Here is an 11,155-nt window from a genome sequence, read left to right on the forward strand (position 1 = left end):
GTTGAAACCAGCTCTCAAAATTATAATCATGAGAGAGAGAGAGAGTGAGTTTAATATCTAAATATCTAACATCAAAATATCAACAGTAAACGCTCTGTCATAATTTGACAGCGAGCGAACCCGGCAACCAAACGTCCGTTCTACCAAACGTCCGTTCTACCAAACGTCCGTTCTACCAAACGTCTGGTCGACCAAACATCCGGTCGACCAAACGTCCGGGGACCAAACGTCTTTCGACGGAACGTCCGTTCACGCTCAGGGTCTGTTCACTGAACATATTCTAGTGGGCATGATAAAATAAACCTGTGTTTACAGACAAAACTACCAAAAAACCCACGTATAAGAAGCCGCATACTGTATGCTTTATCTTGTTTGTGATCAATGAACCAACAAGCCAGCCAGCTGTGTATGAGGAGAAGCAATTTAAAATAATCTGAATGGCTGTCTTCCCCCCGTAACCTGTTATATTAAACAATATGGGGGTCACCCATGTGATAGATGAGTCCAGGAGAGGCTGTCTTGCATAGCGGCCAGTGTTACATCCTCTCACCTTTTCAGGAATATTGCTTTTTAGCATACCTACATCTGGGAACTGTCTCCTCATGTGGGAGTTCACCGCACAATGTTAAAAATGGCATCTGCATGCTTCTCAAAATTGTAAAAGAACCAGTACAGTCGCACATCTAATTATAAAATGAATTGGTGTGTTTTTTTTGTCTGCGGTTTAACAAATTAACTAGTACTTGGATATTTTTGAAAGTACAATCAGTTTTCACTTTGAATTTGCATAATTCATAATTCTGTATGAAATGCTATGTATGCAAATGTATGTATGTATGCAGAAAAAGTGAAAAAACTTAAAATGATTTATTAAGCCATTAAAATGAATACGACATTTTCCAATGGGGCGGAAATGCAAACATACGAACACACGCACATAAACACATAACTTAAAAACTTAAAATTATGTTATGCACTGTCAGAAAAACTCAAAAAATAACCTCGTGACCAACGAGGGTTGAAAGCACACGAATTGGAAACTCACCGCTGGCCTGAGCTAACCAGCCATTGTCCCAAAAAATGATGAAAATACCAGATATGGAAAGTGTATTTACGTGATGTTTGATTTAGTTTGATTTTTCCTAGCTTGGACTGTTTCCAATCAAAGCTTTTCTTAATGTTTGTACTAGAAGCAAGTACGCTCTCCATTTAAGACACCAGCACAATTGAATCCTTTTATTGGCTTGAAATTATCTCTATATATTTTGTAAATTAATTTGATGCAATCTTGTGTAACTGTTTTTTAGGTTTGACGTACGCCTTCATATCTTTGACATTAAACAGCTGTTGTTGACCCTTCTTCGGGATTCCGCTGCCTCCTGGGCTCCTGTTTGCTCCTGCCTATCCGGGTGTGCAGAGCCATGAAGATCACACTGTGGTGCCTGCTGGTTTTGCTTCCATGTTTCGTCACCCCTTCACGAGTTGACTGTCAGGAGGAGTGTGTGGCGTGTGGTTTACTCCTGCAGCAGCAACAGCAGGAAGTGAATCAAGCCTTTAACACTATGGTAAGTGCGTTTATTTCAATCCATCAGAAACATCATGCTTGAGAACATGCATAAAGTTCTTTTTTCCCTCTGTATGATCATTTTCCATTTCATGTGTTCGGCAGTTTTTGTGCTGCTTCTGAGACATTCAAATACTTGGCCATTTTGGACTCTCTGTACTTTGAAAGATATTGAATCTTAAATCAGTTTACATTCATTTCATAAAAGTAAATAAAAAAATATCAGATACGGTCCTAACCTGTAGACTATTGCCCGGTACTCGGACGTTTCGTCGAAAGACGTTTGGTCCCCGGACGTTTGGTCACCGGACGTTTGGTCTCCGGACGTTTGGTAGAACGGACGTTTGGTCGCCCGGTTGTTACTGTTGAAACCAGCTCGCAAAATTATAATCATGAGAGAGCGAGAGAGAGAGTGAGTTTAATATCTAAATATCTAATATCAAAACATCAACAGTAAACTCTGTCATAATTTGACAGCGAGCGAACCCGGCGGCCAAACGTCCGTTCTACCAAACGTCTGTTCTACCAAACGTTCGTTCTACCAAACGTCCTGTCGACCAAACGTCCGGTCGACCAAACGTCCAGCGACCAAACGTCCAGCGACCAAACGTCCGGGGACCAAATGTCTTTCGACGAAAAGTGAATGAAATGTGATGTAGGCCGAGAGTTGGGAACTAGTGTCATGACTGTGTGAATGTTTGTGATGACAAATCAAACTGTTGGAGCATCTCAATTGCTTTTGCCAATGTTAATTTTTCACCATATCCATCATCTACTTGAATCTTATTTCACCAATTAGCATTTTGTCAGTTTTCATAGCGTTAATCAGCAGTAGCTAGTTATAAATTCTTGTAATTTTTGGGGGGCCTTGTGGATTTTGTAATTGTTCCTCAAAAATGAAGTCATTGGAGATATTTTCTGCGATTAAGGGCTGTATAGTAAATAAATGTGACATGACTTGGCCTTGTGTAGCGGACAAACAACGTCAACCAAGTTTTGTAGATATTCCACTCTTCCCAATTTTTGTTCTGACTCACTCCAGTCGTTTGTTTTCTAACTTAGCTAGAGGGCCCTCAAAGCCTACACAGCTGCGTATTCCCTCAATCGCTTTGATACCCTATAAATCCACAGTGTCCCATTCAATCTTTAAGTGTTCAGATGTTGCCGAAGTGGGCATCATTACAAAACAATGTGGGTGCCATTATTTAACAAGCACATAGGAGAAAATGCCTCTAACAACACTTTATGTTTATAATGTGTAGCTTTGGTTACTGTGTTGCTTACGGCTTGTTTTTTTGTTTCCTACAACTACTGAAGCAGTACTAATTATAATGTGGAAGCCTACGGCCCCAAAACAATTCGACACCACCACAGTAAAGTGGGTAGGTATAGTTGGGAAAATGGAGAAATTTAATCAATAGAGCATACCAGTGGTGTGCCGTCCAGGCCTTCAAGGCCTTCTCTGCTGGCCTAAGAAATATCTGAATCACAGACTGATGTTAATTATATTTTGTCCATGAATACGTATTAAATAATTCCAAATTGTCTGTTAGCTTCCTTTCATTGCTTTTGCCCCTGGTTGCACTGCTTCCAGATGTGTTTTCATATTGAAGCATTTAACCAATCACATTTCAGCCATTATTTGTTGCCAGGGTCAGAAATCTGCCTCAGGGCTTTCACAATCAGTTCTGCAGGCTCTGCTGCATTAAACAAGCGTCGATAAGACTGTTGCTTTAACCAATCAGAATTCGATTTGGTGACACCAAGGCCTTCTCGCAGGCGTAGGGATACGTCATCGCTTTCACCAAGTATGATTGGTTAGTGATAGATTGGACTAGCCAGAGCTACCAAACTGTATCTGGAGCGAGCTGCACAAGCAAATATATTGTTCTGTTGATTTAATAGCGGTTTTGTCAATCCGCAATGGCTGAAGGAGGAGAAGAAATTGATTTTTTACACATTTACTGTCAAAGCCATTTTCAACACGGACTTTTCAAGAAAAAAAGCTGGACATCATTAAGAAAGGTTGGACAACTCCAAAGCAAGCAAGCCTGTCACAACCGGGAACAAACATTTTCAGCACTAAATCGAATAAAAACGTTTGCCAGAAATACGACAGGATAGGCTCGACTTTCAGCATTAGCTTCGATGGCGACAGAAAAGAAGGAGGAAAGAAAGGAGGATGGATATTGTGTACAGGTAAAAAGGATTTTTGGTGAGTAAAATATAGCTATATTCCTAAATAATATTTCAATTGTATGAGGTTATTAGTGATTATTTTTATGTGTCGCAGCTGTAGCTGCAGTAGAGGTTTTATACCTATAAAATAGTTTTTGCTGAAGGCGTCACTAGAAAATGCACGGACCGCCACTGGAGCATACATATGCTTATTTCTCATATCAGTGTGTCTCCATGGTCCGCTGCAAATGTGGTGGTCCCCTCCCCATCAAAATTGTGTATATTGATATCGTACAATGTCTCACGTCTGGATCGGGAAACAATGACTGGCTCATTGGCTTCCATCACTGGCTCAATGCAGAGGCAACAAACACAATGAGGAGCTGATAAAATGTGTCAATCACCGGCGTAAGCCCGGTCCGATGAGACTAAGCAGCAGTCAATTACATACTTCTATTACAGCTTCCATAAAGGTCCCAGCTGTCTTCCTCAGCATCATTATTGGCTAAATTAGGTATCCAACCACAATTCAAGGTTGCCCACTGGCTGTTTTTACTCCACGGTCTCTCTCTCTCTCTCTCAATCTCACTAGCGGTTTGGAAATGAATTTGTATGCAAGGCTACTTTTGGTTGAGTTCATGGTGGAATTGCATTCAGCCTGTGTGTATAACAACTGTGCTGAAATAAACTCTCAGCGTGCCTGTGAACTTTTTACAGGAAAGATGATAATGCAACTAAATTGCTTCGCTATTAAAAGTCACTATTATCAACATGAATTAGGTATCACATCAGTTTCTTGATAGATTGTATGTTTTATTCCTCAAAGAGTGAAAAGCTATATATTTTTATACCTCTATTTAAGCATTTTTAGTAGCCTAAGTGGATGTTGAAAATACACCCAGCATGTCTTAATGTGAGCCAGAGGCTGTAGAGATTTGTCCCTCTCAATGAAAGATGCTCAATAACGATAGTAATGAAACATAATGAAGTTATAATGGCACATAAATGAAAACTCACAGCATCTATGGGTATGACATTATCGTGTGTAGTCTTTTTTATTCCTGTTCTGAAAAGTTTAATTATGTACCTACTACTTTTGTGAAACTATATTAGCAGTATACTACCCTGCTATAACTATTTCCTCACAAATAATTGTGTTTTGGGACATTAAAAGTGCATGAAATTAAAAGTAAGGGATACTATAACTGATTGTCATGGCAGCAATAACTATAACCAAACATTTCGTGTAACTGCAAATCAGAAGTGCAAATTCATGATGATCAACTTTAGATAATTGCTCTTTCTAAACTGTCTTCACAAAGCTTTCTGAGATTTTTAACTCTCTTGGTGCACAAAATCTCAATAATGTTGTCAGAAGCGGCTCGTTTGTCCCTCCTGGCTTGCCGTTAGGTTAGAGCAGCTGCAAGTGATCCTTGATTACTTCCTGATGTGTGTATTTAAGCACCACAGAAGTGGTTAGTCATTGTCGGATCGTCCTGCGTGACACTGCATACATCGCTCCGGTTTTGTTTTGTTTTGGGATGTACAAGTCCTTGTTATTTTGTAAAGCTTTTGAGTCATTAAAGTTACTGTCATGAGCTCAGTTCATCTCGCCTCCTCCTGCTTCCCCGCTACTGGGTCCAAATCCCTCCGATCGGGCCACGACGTCTCGGCGCGATCGTAACAAATGTTCACATCAGGGCTTTACACACAAACTTGTATAAGAATACAAGCTAAAAGTCTTGATGTTTGTCGCACCACACAGTTAAACAATTCATCTACGTATACAAGTGGAGGAAGACAAAAGGAGAGAGAGCATTTTTCAAATGTTATTATGTTATAACTGTTCAATTTACATTTGTCAAAATGAAAATTCAGGCTTAAGAGGTCATTCTTTGGTTGTTGTTTTCTTTCACTATCCTCTGGTCCTCACAAGATAATGAAAATTTGACCTATGCACACGTTTCCTCTCAGTCATAAAGTCCTTAAGATTGTTTCATTGATCTGACGTGGAGAATCCCCTGGTGTGCTCATTTCATTTAGGGTGGATAATTAATTTCTGTTGATAGATTCATAGCAGAACTCCCTCTGCGCTTTTCCCTTTTGATGTCTGCAGGTTTACGATAACAATTGACCCCATTTAAGCAAGATTTGATAAGTAAATGGGATTTGCTTCTTATGTCAAACTGAAATGTATTATTAGGTGAGGGCTAAAGAGGGGGGTGCTCAGTGCTCATACATTTCACTAAGATAAAGGTAAATATCCTATTTACTGGAAAGAAAATTATACAAATGCAGTGGCGGTCCATGCATTTTCTCGAGTAAAATCCACTTCCTAGCATCATTTAATGATTAAATACAAGTACTGGAGCTTTTCAGACATTACAACCGGGCCGGGGGGTGATTTTCCCGGGTAAAGACAGCAATGAACGTCAATGGCGTACCGGCAAAAATTGCCCGAAAATGGGGTAAAATCCAGCCGAAAACAGCATTTATTGATTAAATACACATACTGGAGCTTTTTAGACATCAGAACCGGGCCCGGAGTATCATTTCCCCGGGAAAAAGACAGCGATGAACGTCAATGGCGAAACGGCAAAAATTGCACTAAAATGGGGTAAAATCCACTTCCTAGCAGCATTTAGTGATTAAATACAAACACTGGAGCTTAAATACAAACACTGGAGCTTTTCAGATATCAGAACTTGGCCCCCAATTGAAATACTATTTAGGAATATAGCCATAGTTTACTCACCAAAAATCCTTTTTAACTGTACACAAATGAAAATGGCTTTAAATCAACACAACAATATATTTGCTTGTGCATTTCGCTCCAAATACAGTTTGGTAGCTCTGGCTAATTACTAGCCAATCATAGTTGGTGAAAGCGATGACGTATCCCTACGCCTGCGACAAGGCAATGACGTATCCCTAGGCCTGCGACAATGCATTGTGGTGTTGCCAACTCGAAATCTGATTGGTTAAAGCAACAGTCTTATCGATGCTTGTTTCAGCCCGCAGAACTGATTGTGAAGGCCTTGAGGCAGATTTCTGACCCTGGCAACAAATAATGGCTGAAATGTGATTGGTTAAATGCTTCAATATGAAAACACACATCTGGAAGCAGTGCAACAGGGGGGAAAGCAATGAAAGTAAGCTAACAAACAATTTGGAATTATTTAATAAGTATTGATGGACAAAATATAATATATGATTCAAATATTTCTTAGGCCAGCAGAGAAGGCCTTGAAGGCCCTGACGGCCCGCCACTATACAAATGTATAGGCCATTCTCAGAATATGGATTTTAATAATCAAGTTTTATATAAAAAATCATCTGAGTTAGCACACTTTGCCAAACAGGACAATAGTAAGAAATCAAGGTCACTAAAATTGCAAGGAGGAACTTCTCGCTATGGGAAAAGTTGATTTCCAAAACATCATATATCATTCGTCAGGTTGAAGAGTCAATCTAAAAAAAAAGACATCAAAATGATTTGTATTTTCTGCTAATTTGCTTCTGTCACTCATTGTGCTGAAGAAAGTGTCGCATTTATCACATGATGGACATATTCTATTAGTTCATGATTTGCCCTATGTTGTCAAGCCTGCATGACGAGAGGGCCATTAACTTCCTGACAAGTTGGCCAAGCAGATTAGTAACTTGAAGTTTTAAATCATGAATGATTAATCACTTTGTATTAATTATACAGATTTTATACATACATGTTTTAACCACTTTCACATGACCAGTGTCATAAAAACAGCTTCATTAAAAAAAGCTGTGTTAATACAAGCACTGCAAACAATAGAACATTACTGTTAGTAGTGATTCTAAAGGTAGTTGAGGAACACCGACTCAAGTATGTGACCTTGTACATTATTTTCCAAGCCACAAGCCAGTACTCCATCAAAATTATTTTAAGGTGAAGCTTATGTTCAATTATACATAATAGGAAAATGAGCCAAATGACCATTTCATTATAATGAAGAATCATAGCATTTATTTCATTCCTAAGAAGCTTAATAGAACCCGTAGCATTTGAGTCTTTTTGCTTGTTGTGCAAGTGAGATTTTCAAAAGGCTTTTAATTTCAACGTTCACTCAAATGACCCTCAGTAGATCACAGAACTCTTCCAGCAAACACTTATTTGAATCAGCCTCTAACCACACTACCAGTTACCAGTCCAACTCCTCCAAAGCTTCATTGGTAACCTTAAAATAGAAATCTGTCCATAATTTGTCAAGACCATTTCACATCATGGTTACGGTTGAACTAGGCTGAGGAAAATTGACCTAAAATGGATGTTTTTGGATTTTGGGATGAAGCCTGAGTACTGTACTTTCCTGACTATAATTTGCAGTCTTTCACTGGGCTGCCATTATTTTATTATCATTTTCTATTTATAAATGCCTTTCAAGATGACATGACAGGTTTTTTCAAAAAGGTCTACTAAAAAAGTATAGGCATTTAGGCATCCATTGTTTGTCCAATCACTGTGCTGCGATACATCCACCTGTGCCCTTTCATACATAAAAATGATAAACTTTTTTTGTAGCTTGAACATTTCGTAAGTAGAGCAGTACATTATTTGTAAATTCTCTAATTTGTTCTACGGTCCTCACAAAACTGCCAACTAATCCCTTTAAAATTGGTCAAAGTTTCCCAATTTTGTATGAAAGATGTGAGAAACACACAAAAATGAGAGAACATTTAAGAAAATGATTTATTTATATGTCTTAAAATGAATATAATGGACAAAAATCCTTGTGAAAATGTGCCCTGCACCTCTGAAATAGTTCCCTCCACGACCGGGCAAGAGCCCGTTCTACCAGGGCCGAAAGCCGTCCACTTTGTAGTACTACATGCATTTTATACTTTTACGTGTGTTGTGTGTGTGGAAATATGTGCTGCATTGTATTTGTACGGTTTTTAATCGCTTAATAAGGAGAATTGCAATCATTAATAAGGGGAGCATTTAACCGAGGTGGACAGGTGTGTGAGATAGCCAATTGAATTGAATTGAATACTTTTATTGTCATTATATGAGATAGAATGAGAGCGATGAAATAACAGCCCACTAGAGGGCAGCGTGGTCTCTAAAGTGAGAATCAATGGATCTGCGACAATATTTTCAAAACAAAATAACGGACAAGGAAATGCATTAACATTTTGGGGGATTTCATAACTTGGATCTTTTTCGTATCTCGAGTCACTCATTTGCATACAAAAAAATTCATAACCTGAAAATTTCGTACCTAGAGGCATTCGTAAGTAGAGGTATGACTGTATTTGCATTAATGTGCTACTTTTCCCCTCCACAGGTATGCTTTTTAGAGTGCAGGGGTCAGGTGTCCTCCTCGCTGACATGGCAGTTGTGTGAACGCACCCTGAAGCTTGCCATTTATCCCCCATTCGCCGAGGAAGGTGCTCTTCTCAAAAGCACAGCGGGAGAGCTGGAGATGAGCTCTCTGGATCTGACCGCCGATAGCGACCTGCAATCTGCAGCCGCGCAGCCTTTCCGAGAGGATCTGGATGAGGGGCCCTTTGAGCAGCGCCGTGTCCATTATGACTCATCGCTGCTCGAATCCTCAGAGGTGGGGGAGGACATTCAGAGTCTGGCCCTTCTGGATGACGGCGAAGGCGAGCAGAGAGAAGGTGGCGATGTCAGTGAGCAGGATGAAAGCTCAGAGGCCCTTAGCTTAACCAAACGCTTTGGCGGCTTTCAGCGAGGCCGCCACGGGTACAAGAAGTTGATTGGCTCCCCCGCGAGACACCTACAGAAGCGCTACGGAGGCTTCATAGGGGTCCGCAAATCGGCCCGGAAATGGAACAGTCAGAAACGGGTCAACCAGCTGCTCAGGCAGTATCTCGGCATGAGGAGCAGTCGCAGTGGTCGCTTCAATATCTCCCCTATGACAAGAGCGTGGAGGCAAAATAAACTGTAAACAGGTTGTCCAAAAATCCTGCTACGCATACCTCAACCAATCATCTTTTCAACTCTATGAACTGTGACTGCCTCCATCGTCATCAGCTCTTTGTGTCCAACCAGTAAAAACCAGGAATGCTTTGACCTTGATCAATATTTAACATGCCGTCCTGTGAAATAAAAGAATTAGAGAAGTGCAATTGAATATATTTTTGTGTGTCAGTGTACCGAGACAGGCCAAATGAGATTGGAAAAATAAGGTGTGACTTGACAGCAATTTCTTGAATAGTACGCCGAAGTCATTTGCACTTTAGTTTGCGAGTCCTGACAGCCCTGCCAGCTCTCATTAGTTGTGTTGATGAGATGTTTAGACTTGGGAGTTTATTATTATACTTTTGCTCTTGAAATGGGGTTAAAAACCAAACTGTGGAGCCAGTCTGTTAATCAGGTGTCAGGGTTACATTTTACTCAATCAGTGATGCCCGCGAAAACACGTAAATGTACAATCGCAAGGGATTTAACAGTTCCAATTCAGTAGTGCTATCACACATAATGTGAAACAAAATGAGCAGATTTTGAGCTAACAGGAATTCAATTTGCGAGATTTTAAATAAAGCAGTTGATTTTTAAAAAAAGGAAATGGCAGTGGCATTGGTTATTGGATTTAGGGTGACGTTATACCATAAATCATGGGCTAGCTGGACTTAGCGAGCTTTAAAATTGAATTATTATTGTTATTATTATTAATTATTATTATTTTATGTTGGTTTTCTAGTACCATACAAGATTAACACAAAAATAACACTAAATCCAGCATAGTCCTTACCAGTTGGTTTGCTATTATTATTTTTTTAATTATTTTTTTAAATATGGGAACTCTGCTCTAATCAAGAACGTTAGATGGTTGTCTACTCTATAGGTTATTAATTGATTTTCTTTTTTCCCAATCACACAACACAACTCACCCATATATATATATATATATATATATATATATATATATATATATATATATATATATATATATATGTATATGTATATATATATGTATATATATAGATATACGTATGTATATATATACATATATATATACACATATATATATACACACATATATATGTATATTATATAGATACATATATATACACACATATATATATGTATATTATATATAAATATATATATATATATAGTTGTCTACTCTATAGGTTATTATATATATATATATATATATATATATATATATATATATATATATATATATATATATATATAATATATATATATAAATTCAGACTCCTCCTGCTATATAGTACCTTGTGTTTTTAGATGAAATAATCCTGCCCTCTAGTGTCTCACAATGATGCACAGCATCCAATAGTGTTGTTTTATTATTTTACTGCTATCTAGAGGAAATTAAAAAGCACAACAAACAATTTGCTCGGAACTCTCTCATCTGTGTAATTAAACCCAAATTACACGCT

At 38.6% G+C, this 11,155-nt stretch overlaps 1 protein-coding gene across 1 annotated transcript; it reads left to right on the top strand.

Annotated features, from left to right (window-relative positions):
* The first annotated feature begins 1,313 nt into the window (after positions 1-1,313).
* pnocb (prepronociceptin b) lies at positions 1,314-9,871 on the top strand. The gene is made up of 2 exons (XM_077587467.1): positions 1,314-1,565; positions 9,067-9,871. The coding sequence occupies exons 1-2, from the start codon at positions 1,422-1,424 to the stop codon at positions 9,688-9,690; spliced, it is 768 nt and encodes a 255-aa protein (XP_077443593.1). The 5' UTR covers positions 1,314-1,421; the 3' UTR covers positions 9,691-9,871.
* Positions 9,872-11,155: the final 1,284 nt, after the last annotated feature.

This window comes from Stigmatopora argus, chromosome 19, assembly GCF_051989625.1.
Source record: "Stigmatopora argus isolate UIUO_Sarg chromosome 19, RoL_Sarg_1.0, whole genome shotgun sequence".
Taxonomy (NCBI): Eukaryota; Metazoa; Chordata; class Actinopteri; order Syngnathiformes; family Syngnathidae; genus Stigmatopora; species Stigmatopora argus.

Bases quoted from the DNA above. Each gene is read 5' to 3' on its own strand.
- pnocb (XM_077587467.1), top strand. From the start codon at position 1,422: ATGAAGATCACACTGTGGTGCCTGCTGGTTTTGCTTCCATGTTTCGTC. The intron at 1,566-9,066 runs GTAAGTGCGTTT...TCCCCTCCACAG, and splicing joins ATCAAGCCTTTAACACTATG to GTATGCTTTTTAGAGTGCAG.